The 22984-nt window shown below is 45.5% G+C and overlaps 1 protein-coding gene and 1 long non-coding RNA gene across 9 annotated transcripts in view; one reads left to right on the top strand and one right to left on the bottom strand.

Annotated features, from left to right (window-relative positions):
* Positions 1-20411, top strand: part of LOC115847468 (uncharacterized) — a 115177-nt gene extending 94766 nt beyond the window's left edge. The window contains exons 9-10 of the long non-coding RNA XR_009563487.1: positions 7985-8131; positions 19345-20411. This is a non-coding gene — a long non-coding RNA (uncharacterized lncRNA). The remainder of the gene's footprint in view (positions 1-7984; positions 8132-19344) is intronic.
* The window catches only part of ABLIM3 (actin binding LIM protein family member 3), a 177500-nt gene that overhangs the window by 5232 nt on the left and 149284 nt on the right, over positions 1-22984 (bottom strand). For 7 of the 8 annotated variants that reach the window (XM_060296422.1, XM_030847325.3, XM_030847329.3 and 4 more), the window contains 8 exons: positions 22479-22613; positions 20846-20910; positions 6886-7033; positions 5619-5648; positions 5003-5061; positions 2965-3025; positions 2255-2262; positions 1635-1715 (listed from right to left, as the gene is read on the bottom strand). In XM_060296422.1, coding sequence (XP_060152405.1) covers positions 1635-1715; positions 2255-2262; positions 2965-3025; positions 5003-5061; positions 5619-5648; positions 6886-7033; positions 20846-20910; positions 22479-22613 — 587 coding nt within the window. The remainder of the gene's footprint in view (positions 1-1634; positions 1716-2254; positions 2263-2964; positions 3026-5002; positions 5062-5618; positions 5649-6885; positions 7034-20845; positions 20911-22478; positions 22614-22984) is intronic. The other variant, XM_060296423.2, reaches the window with a different exon arrangement.

Below are 22984 nucleotides of genomic sequence, written 5' to 3'. Positions count from 1 at the left end.
CCAGATTGTAATTTAATTGGACTCAGATGGGGCCCTGTATTGGTATTTAAAAAAAGCTCCCTAAGTGATTCTGATGCTTAGAGAAGGTTGCGTTTTCCTGGTCTGAGCTTCTGGGTGTCCTGGAGGATGTAGGAGAGCAGTTGGTCCTCCATTACGAACCAGGTTCGTGAACATTTCCACCCCTAAGTGCTGGCTCCAGTGAGCTGCCGTCGGAGCTGTCCCCTTCAGCACCGGCAGACACTCACTGCTAGACTGTGAAACGAAGCCCTTGTTATAAATGTGGGGAGAATCATCTGCTTCCTTCCCTGCTACCCCAGCATGCTAGAGCTGAAAGGACTCACAGAGCTTCCTGACCCACTCCCATCTCCCTCCTGCAGCTCCAACCCTCTACTCTGGGCAAATTCATCAGCCGTCAGGTCAGGGGTGGTCCCAAGAAGTGCTGAGCCTCCTCTCTTACAAGCCTGCATTCAATTCCACAGACATCTCCTGACACCTCCCCTAGTCCAGGCAGAGGAAATGGATGGCTTGATGATCTGATGCAAAGGAGAAAGAAAGGTATTGGATCTGTGCTCTGGACGCAGGGCTGGGGAGGCTGGAGGAAGAGGTTAGCGACACATCCTGAAGAAGGCTTAGGGGAGGCTTTGGGGCACAGGCATCACTAGAATGGGGCCCTGATGAATGAGGAGGCTGGCAAGATGGAAAGGGTGTTCCAGGGAGAGGCACTGGGGTGAAAAGGGCAGCGTGTGCTCCTGGAACTAATGTAACCAGGGACCGGGACTCCATGCCAAGTGGACTGGATGGCTTGAGAGCCCAGTGCCACGGTCAGGCCATGTCTGCGCCTTATTTATGCTGTTCCCACTGCTCATGTTGCTCTCCTGCCTCTCCATCCATCTAAACCTGCCCACCTCCAAAAGTCCATCCAAATCCTTCCTCTTCCTGGAAGCCTGTATCACCCCACCCAGCTTTAGTGGTCTTCTCTGAGTAACAGCAATGAAACACTTATGAAGAATTTTCTACTCAGTACACTGCCAGATTCTGTGTGAAGGGCTCTATGTGTATTGTCTCATGTATGTCATTTGGCAGCCTGAGGGAAGCATGACAGTCACCCCATTTTACAGAGGAGAAAACTACAGTTTGGAGAGGTTGTCATGTGGCCAAGCTGTCCAGTTGGGCATGGCAGCATCAGGGTTGGAACCTAGGGAGTCTTGCTTGAGACTTGCTTATATGTTTACCCTCTGCACAGAGCTGTCCCCCATCCTTGCCTGTCACAGGCACTGGTTTTCTATACAATCCTGTATAACACCAGTGCTGTGTTTCTTCTTATCGGACAGACTGCAGGCTCTTGGAGGGCAGGAACCAAATCTAGCTCTTCTCTTATGTCTGCAGAAGCATCAGCCCCACTTGGAGACATGCTGTAGCTGTGCACCACAGATGCTAACTGAATTGAGGAGGCTGCATAGAACAGCAGGGAACAGTCTTGGGCTAAGGAAACCAGGTTGGAATCTCTGCTTTTTTAACCAGCTGTGTGACCTTTACGCCATTCATTCTGCCTGCTCCTCCCAAGCTGGGTTAGACCAGGCAATTTCTGGAATCACTTCAAACCCAAAGGCGCCTGCTCAGTTTTCTACACATACCTCTAAACGCGTCCGATCCACATCCTTGGGCAGTCGGTTTCTCCCTCTTGTGGTCACCAGGAGCAGTTCATAAGGGTAGATCTAAGAAGAGAGGAGGGGGGGATATTTGTAGGTTGGGTGAGGGTGGTGGGCTTGTCCCTTCAGACATATTTTGTGTCTGGCTGGGGCTCCCTCCTCTGTCCAGAAAGAGCCAGAGATTAAAGTCTGGAGGAAGGGCTGAGTATGTCCTTTTTCGGGCTTCCTGGCAGCCTCAAGGCACCTTCTCCCAAAAGGCAAGGCCCTGGAGTCCTTGAATACTGCCAGGGATGAGCTTGGTTGCATTTGGCCTTAATGTGAGCACAAGGGCTCCTGAGTGTAAATGTCTCATATCTGTGATTGGCAAGCCTCTAGAGAGTCTCCGAGGCCCGGGGGAACTGTCTGGTTTCAGGAGGCAAGAGATGTAGGGCAGGATTCAGGGAAACTGGGCCAAGGAGGCACTTGAAATGCTAGTCTTGAGAGGACCCTTGGGGTTATTTATCGATGTTCCCTTCCCTGCATAGACAGTGCTGTCATCTTCCTGCTGGTCCCCAGTGTAGCAACATGCAGGGTCCCGGAGACCCCCAGGGTCTGTGTATCTTTACCTTGTACTCTGTAGAGAGAAAAGAGACACACACAAAGTAGAAACCATCAGTCTTTGCTCTGCATCACTACACTGGCCTCTGTCATAGAGACACTGTCCTTATTGAATTCATCCCAAATCAAGGATGATTTGAACACAATGGAGAAAGGGGTTGGGCTGATCCAGAGATAGGTTTTTAGGGGGAAAATGACATTTCAGATATTTAGAATAGAAATAAGAAGAGTCTGGGACCATGAAGCACATGGGTGAGATCCTTCATCTTCTGGGGGGAACCCTCCAGGGTTTGATGTGGGCCTGCCTTCCTGCCTGAGCCTGCTTGTAGGAGCTGGAAGAGGCTGGTGGGAGAGCATCACTGGAAGAGAGCATGAGGCTCATGGAATTTTTTCTTGGAAGAATGTGCATTTGGCTCTGAGTATTTCCCTCCACCCGGGGCTGGCAGGCAACTCTAGCTCAGCAGTACTGGGAGAACAGCAAGCACTCTGTGATGGCTCTGGGAATCCAGATGGGACAGATGGCCTGGAGATCACCCAAGGCCAGGGACTTGAGAGGATGAGAGAAGAGCAGGGGAAAAGGGAGGGAATGGGAAGTGAAAGGGAACTCGGGGTTTGCACAGAGCCCAGCGTGGGACGAGAATCGTCTGTCAAACGGGCTATTATGAGCAGTGCATTATAATGAGGTCCCTGTGAAGTCCCAGGAGAGGCCGGCACTCACCTCGCATGCCCCAGTTGACAGCGTTCATGCTGTCGTAATGGAATAGGTCTGCGCTGGGTGTCTGCAGGGGAGACAGAACCAGGGCTGGCCTGAGGCACACTCACCTCTGCCTCTCTGAAGTACTCACCCATCTCCAGAAAATGCACTGGGGCTGGTGAGACACGGGGCCCTCTCAGAAGCCTCGGTCTCAAGGTGGAGTGATTTACTTCACTGCCATATGCCTAGTGCCTAGGCCTGGCACATAGTAGGCACTCAGTAAATATTCATTTATTAGTGAATTACAGCTCATGCTTTCTTTTATTACTCAAGTATCATTTTTTCTGAGATCTGCCGTGACAACTCTATCTAAAATTGCAAATCGCCCCTTCCCCAACTCCCAACCTCCCTCATCCTGCTCAATTTCCCCCTCTTTTTCCATAGCACTTACTACCTTCTACATTGTGTATAAGGTGACTTGTGTACTATTTACTGCTTGCTTTCAATTTCTCCCTATAAGAATATAAGCTCCAAGCCCAGGGGTCTTTGTTTTGTTCGGTCACTGAGGTAGTCTAAGCACTCAGAGCAGTGCCTGACATACATAAAAGGCTTTCAATAAACATCTGTCTGTTCATGAACAAATGTCTAGGCTTTGGGCGTGCTGAGGACAGGGTCTGTCTCTTCCCTGCTTGGAGGGGGTGGGGCCCCAACACCAGCCGTGGCTCTACTATGGACCTCTGATCCCTTTTGTGTGCTTAACCCTAGAATTGTCTCTTAACAAGTCTACCACTTCTGTCCCTCTGCAGTCTCTTCTCTACACAGGAGGGATCCCATTAAAAATCTGAGTTGGGGGCTTCCCTGGTGGCGCAGTGGTTGAGAGTCCGCCTCAACCACATGATGCAGGGGACACGGGTTCGTGCCCCGGTCTGGGAAGATCCCACATGCCGCGGAGCGGCTGGGCCCGTGAGCCATGGCCGCTGAGCCTGCGCGTCCAGAGCCTGTGCTCCGCAACGGGAGAGGCCACAACAGTAAGAGGCCCGTGTACCGCAAAAAAAAAAAAAAAAAAAATCTGAGTTGGATGGTGCAGCACACCTACCGGAACCCTTCTGAGTCCTTACCAGCACACAGGGCCCTAATGACATCTCCGTCTGGCTTCATCTCCACGCTCACTCCATCCCAGCCACACATCCTCCCCACCCAGGGACTCTGACACTGTGCTTCCCTCTATTAGGGTGGCTCTTGCTGGTCTTGGAGAGGTGAGGTCCCTCCCTGCACTCAGGCCTTTGTTTAAATTCACTCTCTGACCTTCTCTCTCTTTGCCTCCTTGCTTTGTCTTCCATCTGAGCACTTATGACTGCTGACTTCAAGTCACACATGCACTTATTGGTTGTCTGTCTCCCCAGCTAGAATGTGAGCTCCACAGGAGCAGCGAATTTATTCACTGCAGGACTTCCAGCACTCAGAACAGTGCCTGACACTTAGTAGGTGCTCAGTAAATAAATGTCTATCTTAGTGTCCTTCCCCTTTCCCCCATCACTTGTCTATTCACAGAGCCTCTCCTTTTGCCAACAAGACATATTTTTCATCCCCTTTTTAGTCCTTAAACGACCTCACAGCTTCCATGAAGGTTTTACGCCGCAGGACATCTAAGAGCTCAGAAGGCTCCAAGCCACAACGGGTGAGTGGAACCCAGCAGTCAGGTGTGGGCTGTCGGGGGCAGCTGGCCCAGGCTCGAATCCTGGCTCAGCACTTACTAGGAATGAGAGCTCAAGCAGGTCACTGAGCCCCTCTGTGCCTCCATCTTCATCCACAAAATAGAGTTATTAAAAATAGTAACTACCTTGCAGGGTTATAATGAGTGAGTGCTTGTAAAGTGCTCAGCATGGAGTAATTGTGCCAGAGATACTAGGTGCTCCCAGCCCCTCTCACAGGGGGCTCTTTTGTTAATGCACCTCTAGCCCCAAGGCCTCTGTCCAAGTTTCACCCGTAAGTCATCACTCCTGAGCTAACACAGGAATTGTGAACCTCTTGGGGATAATGTCCCTGGAACAGCCTCTCTTACCCTGTGCAGCCCGTTTCTTCTGTAGGCAGGCAGGGAGGCAGATTTGGAGATGAGGGGGTCTGAAAAGAAGGAGCCAAGACAATTACCAGGGGCCCCAAGCCAGGGTTTCCTCTCCCTGAGGTCATCTGGCTACAAATGGCCAATGTTACTTGTGGGAAGGGTGACAGACAGGGACCACCAGCTCCTTCCACTGCTCTCCAGGCTTACAACTAACAGTCTTAGGGGTGCCTCACCCTGGCAGAACTCTAGGCCCACCCCAAGTACCCACTCACAGAGTCTTCTGGTGTTAACCTGCACACATCTATCCTCCTATGATGGACCCATGTGTCCTGGAATTGGGGTCGAGCTAGAACTCAGACAGGCAGGCTCCCACGTGGGTGGAAGAGGTATGTGCTCTTTCTTTCTCTCTGGGAGCTGTTGGGCATGGCAACACTGGTTCCAGGACCAAAGATTAAGACCCACTATCTGATAAACACATGGGGTGGACTATTTCAGATGGGGACTGTGCTGGGACATCCACGTTGTATGGTCATCACAACTAAGGGGGACCTGCCGCTGACTCAGCTCTGGCCCTCACAGAACATGATGGGCTGAAGGAAGGGCAGGCAGAACATACCGCTGTCAGCCAGGTAGTGGGACCGAGGGGCTGCAAGAGAGGGAAGCCAGAGATCAGCGTTCATGGAGACAGACAGAAATTGCTCCCATACCTGGGCCACCCTGGCCGGCGGGGAGGAGAGCCCTCCTTCAGTACCTCCTTTCCCACTGGTCAGTTTCTAACTGTTGCACCTGCACCCGATCCTCCCTCCCCCACCCAGCTTGTAGCCCAGCACCTGGCACAGTGCAGGTGCTCTGTGATATTTGTTGCACAAATGCCATTGAATGGAGCTGAATTTTGAGCAGTACTGGTGCAGTGTACAGAGCCAGGGGTTGAAAACAGTGCCTCTCAGTGGTGAAACAGGGAAACAGCCCATCAGTTCATCCTGGCTTGGCCATTAATAGATACCCAATTTCAGATAAGTAAATCATGCTTTGTTTTCTTATCTGTAAAATGGGAGGGATAGTGTCTCCTTTATAGGGTTATTGTGAAGAATATAGGACACAATATAGTAAGGTGCTTAGCACAGTGCCTGACAGATAAAAACCCTCAATAAAACTGGCTTTATCATCATCACCACCACCACCACTGTCATGTTTGAGCTCACCTAGAATCAAGGTGCAGTACAGCAAAGAGGGAAAAGCTTATGGCCTTGAAGTCACTCTATGCTGGGCCTGATCCTGGCTCAGTCACTTACTGGCTTTCTGACCTTGGGCAAGAGGGTTAACCTCAGGTCTCATCTATAAAGTGGGTGATAATAATCCCTCTACATTGTGGGTCTTTGTGAGGACCAAGGGTGATAATGTATCTATAAATGCCCAGCACACAGGATTGCAATAAATGGTACCTTTTATTATCCATCAAGTATTGACCTGAGATAGGATTTCCTGGCAGGACTGAATCCCACAGGGGTAAGTAAGAGGGGAGGCAGGAAGAGGATGTGTGAGTCCAGGAACAGGGAGGAGCTTACAGTGAAAGACTCTCAGGGCAAAGTGCTTGAACCAAGCCTCTGCTTGTATACCTCCAGTGATGGGAGGCTTGCTACCTCAAGAGGCATCCTGTTTTATCTTCAGACTATTAGAAGAGTTTTTTCTTTACATGGAAACTGATTGGAAGTCATGGCTTCAGATGACCCGAAGAAGCAGAAGTGACTGCTCAGGACGGACCATGGTCTTATTTAGTCTGTATTCTAGACCCTGGTGAGGCCATAGAAGGTTAGATTCACTAATGGAAGAACTGATGGGGAAGAGAGTGCCCCCACCCCGGCAGGTTACAGGGCAGTGCTTACAGCCATTTAGGGACATATCATAGCCAGCTGTGTGCAGGGCCTCTCGGCTGCTGGTGGAGCTCCGGGGTGGGGTCCAGGGATCCGCGTAGGAACTGGACCGGGCCTTCATCTCTTCCTTCAGAATTAGTCGGCCAATTCCACTCTGGAGCTGGGGGTGGGGGAGAAACAAGATGAAGTTAGAAGGAAGCAAAGAACACTGAGATGGAACAGGCTTAGGAAAGGCTGAGGGACCAGATTCTCTATAGTGAACCTCTGGCACTTTTTGCCTTTTCAATGTCCCTCTTTCCTTGCAGCACCCATATTTTCCTTTGTGGGACTTCATTTCTCTTCCACAAGTAGTCCTGTGGTCAGGGTGGGGCTCTGGTGGTACGTACCAGAGCCCATATACAATATGTGGGCTTTGTGTGTGTGGCTTCTTTCACTAAGCATAATGTTGTCAAGGTTCATACACATTGTAGCATGTATTAGCGCTTCATTCCCTTTTATAGCTGAATAATAGTCTGTCATATGGATATGCCACATTTTGTTTATTCGTTTGTGAGTTGATGGACATTTGGGCTGCTTCCGTCTTTCGGCTCTTGTGAGTAGTACTGCTAGGAACCTGCGTGTACATGTATTCGTTTGAGTACCAGTTTTCAGTTCTTCTGGGTATATACCTAGGAGTGGAACTGATGGGTCTGTGAACAGAGAACGTCACCTAACGTGGGTCAGTAAACAAAGGATGTTGCAGCCATCCAGCCATCAGCCTCTGCAGCCACCACCAACAGTATACCCTGAGAGGATTCAGAATGGAGTAAAGCAGGATACTGGGCCTAGGTAGTTAAGGTGCATATCACAGGAATGATTTCAGTGCATCTTCCCGTACACAGAAAAGGGCTAAATTCATTAACGTGAGATGTCTGTTTTTTTCTTTAATTAGAATCTTTTGACGGACGTTTGACTATCTGCTTTGTTTTGTTTTGTTTTTGCAAAAATTCCTTTATATCCTGGTTCCTCCCTTACCTCTTCAGAACTGTCCCTCAGAGCTATCTGAGAGGCTGTCTCCCGGGCTTAGGTCCTTAGTATGTCTGCTGAATAAAACATAATTCTCAACTTTTAGGTTATGCAGTCAACAGTTTTGACAGCTACAAAGGGACCCAGAGCAGACTTTTCTCCTTTGCCTGAACTCTCCAAGGATCCAGAGCCTAGGTACCAGCAGAGGATTCTTGGGCCCATCTGCCACCTCAGAGAGTCTGGATGAATTTGGGTGAGTCTCTCCTGATTCTCAGATCTCCTGTTATTGGCTGATGCTCGTAAGTTTTATTCAGTGATGTTAAACTCCTCACTGGAAGAGTAGTAGGTTATCCTTGAAACTTAGTTTCAAGAAGAGGTACCTGGGTTATGCTCAGTTGAAAGACACTGAGTAAGGTTGGACTGGGTAATTAGGTGGAAGACTGGCCTGTCGTTTTTCCTTGAATTGGCTACTTTAATAGAATTTGTCAAAATAAAAGTGAAGGTATCTCATGAGAGCTTTCAGCTCAGAAGGAACATCACCTCCTGGCTGGCAACAGCTTCCTCAGGCTGTTCAGTGTCCCTGAACACAAACTTGTGGGAGCGGTAGAGGCAAGTCCTCATACTGTGCAGCTGTCCCTAAAGGGAAGCCCACATTTTCAATTAAACACTTGCCTGCCAGGGACATGCGTAAGAGCCGGCCACTCCATAATCCGAGTACCCATGGTGGTTGTAGGCTACTGAAGGGAGAAACCAAGACTCATAAAAGGGCTAAAATGAATCTAGGGTAAAATCTAGAGGAGTTAAGCTCACAACAGCACATTGGCTCACCACACGATCATCACTAGCGATTTTATCTCCACAAACTGGCTCTGGAATGGGGAACAAAGCTTTCAAAACAAAAAGAAAAAGGAACGACAGATTGCCAGCTTCTAACTAATACCCCAGCCAGACATATATGTACAACACGTATACTTACAAGTACTTACTTAATTGGGAATTAAAGGAAATCTCGCCCTGAAAATGACTAAGATGAGGCTCTTCTATTGCATACGCAGTTAAGTTAGAGAAAGCCTGCTTGATAAAACATCTTTTCAGAATTCTGACCTTAAAGAAACAAAAGCCCTTCTAGGGGGAACTTGCATTTCTCTCCCTGTGTCTTTGAGATGTAAATGTTCTACCTGATTTTCTTAGGCATTTTGTGTGTATGTATGTGTATATGTCTGTTTCTGTGTTTTGAGTACTTGGTCTTTGCCACCTGGAAGGTACACATATGGTATACAATTCGGCAGCCAACCGAATAGACTGGGATTCTGAGCAGTCTTTTGTCTGACTGTGCCAACTCTCAGGGGCTTTTGCCCTCTTAACCTTCCTTGCATTGGCCTGTGCAAGGAAGCCCTTTACTTTCTTAGGCTATTTTGGGGAGTAAACTTTCTAGGTTTTGTGAAGGCTACATCTTCATACTCTGTTGTGGGGACTTCTCTGGTGTCTTACTGGTTTGCATCAATAAGATACATCTTATTAATGGCCACATGATGAATCCTTTATATTGGAGAAACTTCTAAGTTGGCAAATTTTAAAAGAGCTGTGTTACTGGTACTTATAAGAAAAAAACTTAGAAGGTGGAAAACATATATTCGGTTAACCTAAGAACTTCCTTAATTGAAAACAACAACAACAAAAAACTGGTTTGGGAAGCCTTATTTGTGGTCTCTGCTTCCCCTCAGTGAGTCTTACAGATGCTAATAAAAACATTAGGATAATTCATGTTAATTAGGTTGATTAACAGGGAAGTAAACTGAAGAGAAAGTTTAGAGACTTCTTCCCAAAAAGGTGGAAATTTTACAGGGACTTATCCCAAAACGATAAAGAAATCTTTAGATGATTCTTTAAAAATGGGATAAATAAAATGGATGTTAATGGGATTAAAACAAAGGTTTGATAGAACATCACGTAAGGCTGGATGGAACAAAGGGGCCCTCTATAGGTCCCCAACATTAAAGGGCCCCAAACAAGTCCACTCTATTTACCCCACTTAAAAAATATATATATTTAGGGACTTCCCTGGTGGTCCAGTGGGTAAGACTCCGTGTTCCCAATGCAGGGGGCCCAGGTTCGATCCCTGGTTGGGGAACTAGATCCCACATGCATGCCACAACTAAGAGTCTGTGTGCTGCAACTAAGAAGCCCACATGCCACAACTAAAACCCAGCGCAGGCAAAATAAATATTTTAAAATATACATATATATTTAAATGGCTGGAAGTAAATTACACTGAGATACCTGGCCAAAAATTACTTGGGGCAACAGTTAGGCCGATTAATCAAGTAAAAGATTGACAAAAGGGCCTGAGTCCCTTGGCTCAACCCCTCACTGGGGACCCCAGAGCCTTTTATTAAAAATAGATAAAAGAGTCAGAGAATAAAAAGAAAGGAAAGCTTCTAGGACTCCTTGAAAGACCAAGGCTTGATGATTGGGTCCTAATGGAAGATAAAGGTAAAGGTATAAAAGTTGATAGAATTGAGATGCAAGTTTATAAAAATTGGTATACCTAAACGGGCTTTATATAAGATGGTTATTTCTCTTTTGTTTAATTATATTGTGTGATATACATGTTTCACTGGGGAATGCTTCATAAGACAGGGAGTATGAATCTGCCCCTCAGGAAATATTATTAAACATACAAAAGGAAACCAGTAGGGTTACCTGAGCCTGTATAATATAATGTAAAAACTGGGAGCCATATTCAGGGGCTAATAAAAATAATAATAGAGATTTTGCTCTGGGTCTCACCTGTGCACTCAGAAAAAGGACCTTTGTTGAATGCCTTATGCAAGCTTTTGAAAGCATGATAAATTAAACCCTAAAATTCTAGAACATAGAACTCTTGAATTTTGGCTAAGTCAGAAATCTTCTCACTGATATAAAAAAGCAAATTAAACAAAGTACAGTTGGGCAAATCAATCTTTTAATATCATTTAGGCAGCAGACCAGTTTTTCTGAGAATTAAAAGCAACTGTCTTTGTTTTGCAAATCTCTGCAAATAAGAAATGTAAATACAGCCCAAATTGATCTGAGACTGAGCCTAATTAGCTCAATCAGGTAAAACCTGAAACCAAGGAGGAAAAAAAAAAGCAAAAAAGTCCTTTTAAACTCAAACTGCTGGAAAGGCTCCCTCACCCCAAATCTAATTCATAGCCTCCTTAAGGGTTTATCAAGGATAAATACAAATCTTAAAAGTCTTTTCCGCAAATAGCAAAGCCTTAGTCATCTGAGCAAGCAAATTTAACTTATTCCAACTGTTATTTATAAACTAGTAAGTTTATACTGTAATACCTGATTCATAACTAAGTTTTTAAGGTGAAGCTATGAGATCTCTAGTTAGGTCTGTTTATATGTCTGTGTACATATTATACATATGAGATGTCTCTACCTCCGGAAAATACTGTTAAAATTAAATTTATAAAAGAGTTCCATTTAATTGACTTAAAAGTAAGTGCTTACAAATTAAATACTTCTAAACATAAAAGAAACTGGCCAGAATGAATTTCAGGTTCATGTATCTAGGAAATATTCAATATTAAATTAATATCTGGTATTAAAGCTAGCTTCAGCTTGCTGGTTTAATCAGTCAATACAGACATATTTTACTTGGTACACCTTCAGTGTACCAAGGTTCACTGAAGGTTAATAAGTTCATGTTATTTCTGTTGCAGAGTTTGTCAGCAAAAAAATTAACTTGGTATGATGATATTTTCATAAATTATAAAGGAAAATAAGAGTTTTCAGGTGAACCCTTTAGGAATAATTATGCTTTGGGTATATTGATTTAAAACAGTTTGTCCAGATTTTTGGTAACTTAAAACTTTAGAGTTTTTCCTATTTATTTTTAATTTTTATTTTATATTGGAGTATAGGTGATTTACAATGTTGTGTTAGTTTCAAGTATACAGCTAAATGATTCGGTTATACCTATACATATATCTGTTCTTTTTCAGATTCTTTTCCCGAGAGGTTATTATAGAATATTGAGTAGATTCCCTGTGCTATACAGTAGGTAGTTGTTGATTATCTGTTTTATATATAATACTGTGTATATGTTAATCCCAAACTCCTCATTTATCCCTCCCCCCCGCCACCACGTTTCCCCTTTGGTAACCTAAGTTTATTTTGAATGGCTGTGAGTCTGTTTCTCTTTGGTAAATAAGTTCATTTGTATCATTTTTTTGGGTTCCACATATAAGTGATATCATATGATATTTGTATTTCTCTGTCTGACTTACTTCACTTAGTATGATAATCTCTGGGTCCATCCATGTTGCTGCAAATGGCATTATTACATTTTTTTATGGCTAATATTCCGTTGTAGATATGTACCACATCTTCTTTATCCATTCCTCTGTAGATGGACATTTAGGTTGCTTCCATGTCTTGGGTATTGTAAATAGTGCTGCAATGAAGATTGGGGTGCATGTATCTTTTCGAATTATGGTTTTCTCTGTATATATACCCAGGTGTGGGACTGCTGGATCATATGGTAGTTCTATTTTTAGTTTTTTAAGGAACCTCCATACTGTTCTCCGTAACAGTTGTACCAATTTACATTCCCACCAACAGTGTACGAGGGTTCCCTTTTCTCCACATCCTCTCCAGCATTTATTGTTTGTAGACTTTTTTTTTTTTTGTGGTACGCAGGCCTCTCACGGCTGTGGCCTCTCCCGTTGCGGAGCATAGGCTCCGGATGCACAGGCTCAGCGGCCATGGCTCATGGGCCCAGCTGCTCCGCGGCATGTGGGATCTTCCCGGACCAGGGCACGAACCCGTATCCCCTGCATTGGCAGGCGGATTCTCAACCACTGCGCCACCAGCGAAGCCCTGTTTGTAGACTTTTTGATGATGGCCATTCTGACTGGTGTGAGGTGATGCCTCATGGTGGTTTTGATTTGCATTTCTCTGATAATTAGTGATGTTGAGCATCTTTTCATGTGCTTTTTGGCCATCTGTATGTCTTCTTTGGAGAAATGTATATTTAGATCTTCTGCCCATATTTTGATTGCATTGTTTGTTTTTTTGATATAGAACTGCATGAGCTGTTTGTATATTTTGGAGATTAATCCCTTGTCAGCCACTTGATTTGCAAATATTTTCTTCCATTGTGTGGGTTGTCTTTTCATTTTGTTCATGGTTTCCTTTGCTGTGCAAAAGCTTTTAAGTTTAATTAGGTTCCACTTGTTTATTTTTGTTTTCATGTTCATTACTCCACGTGTTTGTGTTTTTTACAGGATTTTTTCCTGTAACTGATTTCTAGTCTCATAGTGTTGTAGTCAGAAAAGATGCTTGATATGATTTCAGTTTTCTTAAATTTACTGAGGCTTGATTTCTGGCCCAGGATATGATCTATCCTGGAGAATGTTCCATGTGCACTTGAGAAGAATGTATACTCTGCTGCTTTTGGATGGAATGTTCTGTAAATATCAGTTAAGTCCATCTGGTCTAGTGTGTCATTTAAGGCTGTGTTTCCTTACTGATTTTCTGTCTGGATGAGCTGTCCATTGATGTAAGTGGAGTGTTAAAATTCCTCACTATTATTTTGTTACTGTCAATTTCTCCTTTTATGCCTGTTAGCGTTTGCCTTATATATTGAAGTGCTCCTATGTTGGGTGCATATATATTTTCAGTTATTATATCTTCCTCTTGGATTGATTCATTGATCATTATGTGGCATACTTCTTTGTCTCTTACAGCAGTCTTTATTTTAAAGTCTGTGTTGTCTGAGTATCACGACTTCAGCTCTCTTTTGATTTCTATTTGCATGGAATACCTTTTTCCATCCCCTCACTTTCAGTCTATATGTGTCCTGAGGTCTGAAGTGGGTCTCTTGTAGACGTATATATGTGGGTCTTGTTTTTGTATCAGTTCAGCCAGCCTATGTCTTTTGGCTGGAGCATTTAATCCATTTACATTTAAGGTAACTATCGATATGTATGCTCTTACTGCCATTTTGTTAATAGTTTTGTGTATTTTTTTTAAACATCTTTATTGGAGTATAATTTTTTTTACAACCGTGTGTTAGTTTCTGCTTTATACCAAAGTGAATCAGCTATACATATACATATATCCCCATATCTCCTCCCTCTTGCGTTTCCCTCCCACCCTCCCTTTCCCACCCCTCTAGGTGGTCACAAAGCACTGAGCTGATCTATCTGTGCTATGTGGCTGCTTTTGGGTTTGTTTTTGTAGGTCTTTTTTCTTCCCTTCCTCTTTTGTTCTCTTTTGTGATTTGATGACTCTCTTTAGTGTTGTGTTTGGATTCCTTTTCATTTTTTATTTGTATATCTATTGTAGATTTTTGGTTTGCAGCTCCCATGAGGTTTTGATGTAGCAGTCTATATACATATACAAGATTTTTTAAGTGGCTGGTCTCTTAATTTGAAATGAATTTCCAATATCCTGCAGTTGTACTCTCCTCAAGATTGCTGGTTTTGATATCATATTTGTGTGTGGCTGATTTCCTACCTTTAGTGTATGTTTGCCTTTATTGATGAGTTTTCCCATTCATAAGTTGCTTGTTTCTAGTTTTGGCCTCTTCTTTTCTGCCTAGAGAAGTTCCTTTAGCATTTGTTGTAAAGCTGGTTTCATGGTGCTGAATTCTCTTAGCTTTTGCTTCTCTGTAAAGCTTTTGATTTCTCCATCGAATCTGAATGGGAGCCTTGCTGGGTAGAGTAATCTTGGTTATAGGTTTTCCCCTTTCATCACTTTAAATATATCATGCCACTCCCTTCTGGCCTGCAGAGTTTCTGCTGAAAAATCAGCTGTTAACCTTATGGGGATTCCCTTGTATGTTATTTGTTGCTTTTCCCTTGTTGTTTTTTCTATTTTCTCTTTGTCTTTAACTTTTGTCAGTTTGATTAATATGTGTCTCGGCGTGTTCCTCCTTGAGTTTATCCTGTATGGGACTCTCTGCATTTCCTGGACTTCATTGAGTGTTTCCTTCCCCATGTTAGGGAAGTTTTCAGTGATGATCTCTTCCAATATTTTCTCAGGCACTTTCTCTCTCTCTTCCCCTCTGGGACCCCTATAATGTGAATGTTTGTGCATTTAATGTTGTCCCAGAGGTGTCTGAGACTATCCTCATTTCTTTTCATTCTTTTTTCTTTATTCTGTTCCACAGCAATGACTTCCACCACTCTCTCTTCCACTTATTCATTCTTCTGCCTTGTTTATTCTGCTTCTGATTCCTTCTTGTATGTTTTTCATTTCAGTTATTGTATTGTTCATCTCTGTTTCTTTGTTCTTTAGATCTTCTAGCTCTTTTTTAAACATTTCTTGTATTCTCAGTCTGTGCCTCCATTCTTTTTCCGAGATATTGGATCATCTTTACTATCATTACTCTGAATTCTTTTCCAGGCAGATTGCCTATCTCCACTTCACTTTGTCGTTCTTCTGGGTTTTTATCTTGTTCCTTCGTCTGGAACATATTTCTCTGCCATATCATTTTTTCTAAATTTCTGTGTTTGTGGTCTCCTTTCCACATGCTGCAGGATTGTATTTCCTCTTGCTTCTGGTGTCTGCCCCCTGGCGGGTGAGGTTGGTCCAGGGGCTTGTGCAGGCTTCCTGGTGGGAGGAACTGGTGCCTGCCCACTGGTGGGTGGATCTGGGTCTTGTCTCTCTGGTGGGCAGGGCCATGTCAAGGCGTATGTTTAGAGGTGGCTGTGAGCTCAGTACAGCTTTAGGCAGCCTGTCTGTTGATTGGTGGGGCTGTGTCCCCCGCCCTGCTTGTTGTTGTTTAGCCTGAGGTGTTCCAGGACTGGAGCCTACAGGCTGTTGGGTGGGGCCAGGTCTCGGTGCCAAAATTGTGCCCTCCCTGAGAACTCATGCCAATCAGTATTCCCTGGGGCCTTTGCCGCCAGTGTCCCTGCCCCCACAGTGAGCCACAGCTGACCTCCACCTTCCCTGGAGACCCTCCAAGATCCACAAGTAGGTCTAGTCCAGGCTCCTGTGGAGTCACTGCTTTGTGCTGGGTCCCTCCAAGAGTGGAATCTGCTTCCCCTTGTCCGTGGAGCTCCTGCACTCAAGAACTGCTGGCCTTCAAAGCCAAATGCTCTGGGGGCTCCTCCTCCCAATGCCAGACCCTCAGGGTGGGGACCCTGACGTTGGGCTCAGAACTCTCACTCCTGTGGGAGAACCTCTGCAATACAATTATTTTCCAGTCTGTAGATCACCCACCCGGTGATGTGGCATGGGATTGTTTGTGGCATGGGATTTGATTATATCGCAAAAACGCCCCTCCTACCATCTCATTGTGGCCTCTTCTTTCTCTTTGGGTGTAAAATACCTTTTTTGGTAGGTTCCAATCTTTTTTGTCAGTGGTTGTTCAGAAGTTAGTTGTGATTTTGGTGTTTTTGTGAGAGGAGGTGAGCTCAAGTCCTTCTACTCCACCATCTTGTCCGGAATTGAGATGCTTTTAGTTTGGATGCTTTCTGCCTCTTTCCTTAGTGTGTGCTGGCCATTATTCCTTTCAAATGGTGTGTGCATGTGTGGCAGCCTGTGCACACTCCTGGTATGGCAGGAGCAGCAATTGGCGCCTATTTGCGGGTCTCCCAGCAGCGGCAGTGGCCCACGTGCCCCCAGGCCGGTAGGCGCAGAGATTGTTGTCTGCTCCTGTGTCTCTTAGCAGCAGTGATGGCCCACGCACTCCCGGGACAGCAGGGACCATGACGGGTGCCTGCTCGCTGCCTGTGCGTACTCTCTGGATGGTGGGGGTGGGACTGGCGCCTGCTCCCGGATCTCTTAGTAGCAGTGGTGGCCCGCACACTCCCAGGACAGCAGGGGCGGTGACTGGAGCTTGCTCATGGCCTGTGCGTGCTCTCCAGACATTGGGTGCAGTGAGTAGTACCTGCTCGTGGGTCTCTTAATGGTGGCAGTGGCCCCCACACTCCCGATAGCAGGGACAGTGCTTGCTGGCTGCTTGCGGGTCTCGTATTTGCGGTGGTGGCCTGTGCACTCCTGCAACAGCGGGGACAGCACTTGGCACCTGCTCACGGTTCTCTTATCGATGGTGGCTGCCCGTGCCTGCCTCTGGAGCCACGATGGCAGTGGTGGCTTGCGCCCGCCCCTGGAGCTCATGTAGGTGGTGTCCTGTTGCCTGAGAACGTGCGCACAGGGAAAGAAGCTCCTATGGTGGTCCCACCCCTCTCTTTGCATGGCCCCCAACAATGGTACCTTGCCTCCATAGCGGTCCCAGGCTTCTTCCAAATGCACCCTCAGTTGCCACACTCCACCCTCTTCAGGCTGTCTCCGCAGAGCCAATCCTGGTCCTCTCTCTGGGTCTGACCTCCAAAGCCCAGGCTTCAGCACCCAGCCCCTGCCCATGTGGGTGGATGAGGGTCTCAGGCTGGGGAGCACAGGGCGGCAGTACTGACCATCTGTGCAGGTCACTGTCCGTTTTGCCTTCCAAAGACTGGTTGCTGCACTCTCCTCCGAGGCTCTGAAGCTCCCCCTCTGTCCAGGCTGATCTCCCCACAGGTGAGGGAACCTCCCAGGGTGTGGGAACCTTTCCTCTTTCACAGCTCCCTCCCTGGGGCGCAGGTCCTGTCCTGATTCCTTTCTTTCTTTTTCTTTTGTCTTATCTGGTTATGTGGAGGTTTTCTTGCCCTTTCAGAAGTCTGAGGCCAGTGGTGTTTAGATTTTCTGTGCAAATTGTTCCACCTGTAGATGTATTTTTGATGTATCTGTGGGAAGAGGTGAGCTCCATGTCCTGTTCCTCTGCCATCCTGATTCCTCAGCCCTTGCTAAATTAACTTAAGTAATGGGAATCCACTGACTATCCAGGTCACTTCAAATAAGATAAAATACTCAAACATTATTTGCTAAACAGGTCTATATTTACCTACGTTTGTCTCCTTACAAGAAGGAAACTAAAGATGTTTGGGTTTACTAGACACAACTCTTGTACCACATTGAGGAAAGAAATTATGCTATGAGAAGATGTATGTTTCTAGAGGTTAAGTGATATGCCCATCAGGAATGCTGGTATGACAGACAGTTCACAATTACTTGCTACTTGTCAATTTTCACTAGAGATTAACGTTTTTAAGGGTTAAAATTATAATATGTAATTAAAGCTACTAAAGATAATAAGGGAAACATTTCAGTATGCAGGGAAAGTAGGGTGTGTTTTTTTCAGCAAAAGAAGGTATGAAGAATGGAAGTGCATTTTGTTAAGTGGAAAGAATGATTTTGTCCTAGAGCTGGTTGTTTCTGGATGGAAAAATAAGGGACAGAGTAACAGGAACAGAGAAAGTTGTGGAAGGTTCGTAAAAAGGGAGCCCTGAAAAGGAGTTTTGTACGTGGTCAGGCTGGGAGTGGATTAAATTTAATTAGGTAAGTGGATATTACTATTAAAAGTAGGCTGGTGAAAGACTGGATTTGGTTCCTCTGTTAAGAGAACAAAGTTATCTTGAAATACTGCTTTTGAAAACAGATTTTGTAAGTCATCTTTGTTTTTGAAATCTTTTTTTTTTTTTCTCGGTATGCGGGCCTCTCACTGTTGTGGCCTCTCCCGTTGCGGAGCACAGGCTCCAGACGCACAGGCTCAGCAGCCATGGCTCATGGGCCTAGCCGCTCCGCGGCATGTGGGATCTTCCCGGACCGGGGCACGAACCTGTGTCCCCTGCATCGGCAGGTGGACTCTCAACCACTGCACCACCAGGGAAGCCCGAAATCTTTTGTCACTTTAAGTGAATAAGTATTGTTTCACAGTGACCTATGATCCTATTTGACCAAGTGTTTTGAAACCTTTTTTATATTTTTGACAAAACTTCCCAAATAACAAATTCTAACTGAAGTTCTTTTGACTTCCAGATAACTCTGGGATGCTTCAAAGAAACCCTGCGACATCTCAGAGAGAAACGTTAAGCTAATTAGGCTAATTTGGTATGTTAAATTACTTGAGAAGCACTGTCAAGTGATTGGAGATAAACCTTCTTAGGTTATATGGTATGGGTAAATGTCATTAATACAGATATTCCAAAATTATACGGAATTCCTAAAAATCTGGTATGTCCTGGTATAAGGTTATCAGTCATAATTCTAGATGTTATCTTAGGATGTTGTATGTCACAGAAATATCCAAGTTTCTTGTCAATTACATTATAATCAATCAGATCTTTAACCATGCCACTTTAAGTCTTGTTGTTTATACACAATCATTGTTTTACTCTGATGCTTTTATATATGAAGATCTTAGTGAAGATTCATAAAAAGCACTTTTGATAAATACAAGTTTTTGATAACTTTTAGATCTTACTCCTGAACTGGGTAAGAAATTTTAAAAGACTAATGGAAAACCTGACAACTTCATCTAGATGAACAGGAATTAATTACAGGGACTGAATGAATTGATGAACATGACTTATAATTTTATGACTTTTTTCTGAAATATACTGGTTTTTAATCTCTGTTTTCCAGAAAACCTTCCCTCTTACGCTAACTATGACCTTCAACAAGTTGATAAAGTATACCTTTGTAAACGAAGATGAAACATTTATCTTTTTCTCTCTACCTGATCCCTCCAGAATTTGGCTTCTCCAGTTGGCTCCCCTGTGGACTTGATGGCTTATTTTGACCAGATTACAACTAGTTATACTGTTAAACTGTTACACTGTTTTAGTTTGTTCTCGGCATTTTCAAATTACTTATGCCTTGTGCCTCTCTCTGCTGCACTATCAGTTTATTAATGTTACTAGCTGTATTACTTATGTCCTGTCTGTTTTATGAGATTGTTATCTCTTACATTACCAAAGTGTAACCAAGCCTCCAGCAAAATTAATGACATCTCGAGTTAGTTGATCATGTACATAACTCTACATAGAATAATTGTAGTAGTGCAATTCTAGATCTGGGAAGAAGCAACGAGGGAAAACATTTCCTGGATCACAACAGACTAATAAGACAGGTGATCCAGAGAATTTTAGATTATCAACAGGGTCTAATCCACAACAAATCAGCACATTGAGTGGCCTAGCAACAGAATCTTCCCGTGATCAAGGGATGAGCCTTCCTAGCCCTGAGGGACAAAATTGGTCATGAAATGCCTCCCAAATACTGGTTGAATTTATGGCCAAGGGGAAGCACTGTGAGCAAAGACTGTCACCTGCCGTATCAGTAAACAAGCCATGAAGCCATCAACCTCTGCAGCCCCCACCAATGGTGCAGCCTGAGGGGATTCAGAATGGAGAAAAACACGATACTGGCCCTAGACAGTTAAGGTGCATATTAAAGGAATGATTTCAATGAGCCAAGGGCCTTGCATCTTCCCATACATAGAAAAGCACTAAATTCATTAACTGTAGATGTCTGTTTTTTCATTAATTAGCAGCAATCTTGTGATGTTCGACTTCCTGATTTTATTTTTGCAAAAACTCCTACGTATTCCTGGCTCCTCCCTTACCTCTTTGGAACACTCTCTCAGAGCTATCTGAGAGGCTGTCTCCTGGGCTGAGGTCCTCAGTATGTCTGCTGAATAAAACATAGTTCTCAACTTCTGGGTTGTGTGGTTGGTTTGTTATTTTCAGTCGACAGTTTCTATGGTAGTTCTATGTGGTAACTTTTTGCGGGACCACAAACTCTTTCTCAGCAGCTGCACCACCTTCCATCCCCAGCAGTGATGCACAAGTCACTGGCATCCACTGACCACAACGTGAGAAGAACATGCTTGAGCATGAGGCCAATGCAGAGGCAATCCAGCGTAAGAGCAGAGAGAGAGAATTTCCCTGTGGCAATTTGTTTAGCAGCTGGATCAAGTTGTACCTGCAGCTAATCCTACCAGTTGACTTTCCAGTTTTGCCAAGTTTTGCATTTCTCTTTTCTATCATGAGTGAGTTTGGATTTGGTTTCTGTCCCTCACAAATGAAAAAATCCTCAGTAACATACCATCTAAGCATCTCATTCAGTGGTGTGGCCTGCTTACCTTGTGCATGCTGCGGTCAAAATCGTCCTCCTCTCCTCCAGACGAGAACCTTCTGGCTCGGGGCACTGCCAAAAGACAGCTAGGATCAGCTCCCGCCCATGCTTCCCACTCAGCCTGCTCAGGCGAGAGGGCATGAGGGGCAGTACAGCCTTGACAGGTGGGGGGCCTCTTGGCTCCACCAGTTTCTAGCTGAGTGACCCCGCACAAGTGCACTTTGGTGAACTGCCTCCACCATGGGTCTCCCTATACTGAGATGGCCAGCATCCCTTCCCATTCTTGGGCTGGAAAGTGCAGGTGAAGCTGACTGCCCAGACAGATCTAATAAACCTCAACGTTGGGACTTTTCCTGCCGCTGGTAGGAGAAAAAGCCCTCTTTCTGCCAAGGATGGGAGGTAATCTGGACCTGCCAGAACTCGTCTTCCCATGATAAGGGCAGAATCAGCCTGAGACTGGAGCCACCCAACCCACAGGACAGGTCAAGTCCTGATGATGTTCATCTACCTCTAGATCCAGCTATGCCTCAAAAACTTTCAGTCACATGACCCAGAAATCCCTGTTTTGGCTTAAGGCTTTTGGAGGTGGTTTTTCTTTTTTTTTGTTTCTTTGTGTGTGTGTGTGTGTGTGATTGAAACAGTCTCATCTAAGATCCCCCTCTCCCCCCTCATGCCTCTTGGGTCTGGTCTCTCTTGCCTGTGCAGCTTCTGAACACTATCTCCCATGGGCACTGATGACTGTCCACTTTGGGTTATAGTTGTGCTTGTGTCTTATCCCTTTTCTAAGTGGAGAATTCTTTGAGGGCGGCACAGGGTCATCTCTGAGCTCCCATGAAGCTTCGTTCAAAATGGACATTCATTACTAAAGGTATGTGTTGAATCAAAGTGGCACCTGCTGACAACTCCTCCACATACTTAAAAGAAACAGCCTGGGATGTCTGGTTAGGTGGGATGGCACCTTGAGGACCATTAGGACCCCTTGCCAGGGTGCCCGTGAGAGACTTCCATCTCCCAACATCCTCTCTCTTCTGTTCTCCAAACCATTTGCCACCTACAGCCAAACTGGTCTCTTAAAAACACAAATCTGATCATGTCACCACTTTAAACAACTTCCTCCTATTTTGGATAAAGACCAAAATCCTGACCTCAACCCACAAGGCCCTGTGGGATCTGGCCTCTCATCCCCCACCCCCTCCCCTCCCTCTCTGAGCTCAAGGTTGAGCTGACAGCCATTCCTTTGCTCCAGTGGAGCCTACCCTCCCATCTTGGGTCTTTGCAGGTGCATTTCAACACTCTGCTGGCTTACCTGCTCCTCACCCTTCCTGTGGTAGCTGAGGCTCTGCATCTGAGCAGCTTTTGTCATCTTCCAGACTGGACAGCATGCCCCTACCATCAGTGCTTCTACCTCCTGTACCTCACCTCCCTCTTCAGTTGGGGCCGATGTCTCATACACAAGGGCAAGGACCTGATCTGGTTTGCTTCCTAGTATCTCCCTAGGGCCCATGGCTGCCCTTAGTACCTGTTTGCTGAATGAATAAATGAACTATCGTGTGAAGGAGTGGGCAACTGTCTGTGCTGGCCCTGTGTCCCTGGCGCAGGTGATGGGGCTCTGGTCCTGGCTCCCCTGTGAGGGGTGATACCTTTGGGGGACCCGTGGTAGGTCCAGTACTCAGACTCCGCCGCATAGTAGGGGTCTGGCGAGTAGGCTGGACTGTACTTGGAGGCCTGACTGATGTCTTCACTTGTTTTGCTCTTGGTTGCTGTCGACAAATCACCTGTAAAGGACCCAAAGAGAGAGCTTCAGGGAGGCAGTATGTCCTAGAAGAGTGTACTGGACATACTCTCCCTTGTCTCAGCCAGGCTCCAGCCCTGGGGAGTGAGGCCATGTCCAGGCCAGGGTCTGGGACACGGAGCGTCGGAGCTGGAAAAGCACTGAGGCCAAGCCTCTCATTTTACGGTTGGGAATCTGAACACCTGAGAGGGGAAGGGTCTTGCTCAGACCACACAGCAAGTTAGACCAGAACTGGATCAGACCCCAGCTCAGGGCTCCTTCTACCAATTCCACAGACTCTCCTAAGTGAACACTAAGGCCGTGGCTCCTTTAAGTAAGATTAGACAGGTCCCAGGTGAGTCCTTCCTCACCCTC

Source organism: Globicephala melas, chromosome 3 (assembly GCF_963455315.2).
Source record: "Globicephala melas chromosome 3, mGloMel1.2, whole genome shotgun sequence".
NCBI lineage: Eukaryota > Metazoa > Chordata > Mammalia > Artiodactyla > Delphinidae > Globicephala > Globicephala melas.
Note: the sequence above shows the minus strand (reverse complement) of the source record. Positions and strands in the feature narration are given on the sequence as shown.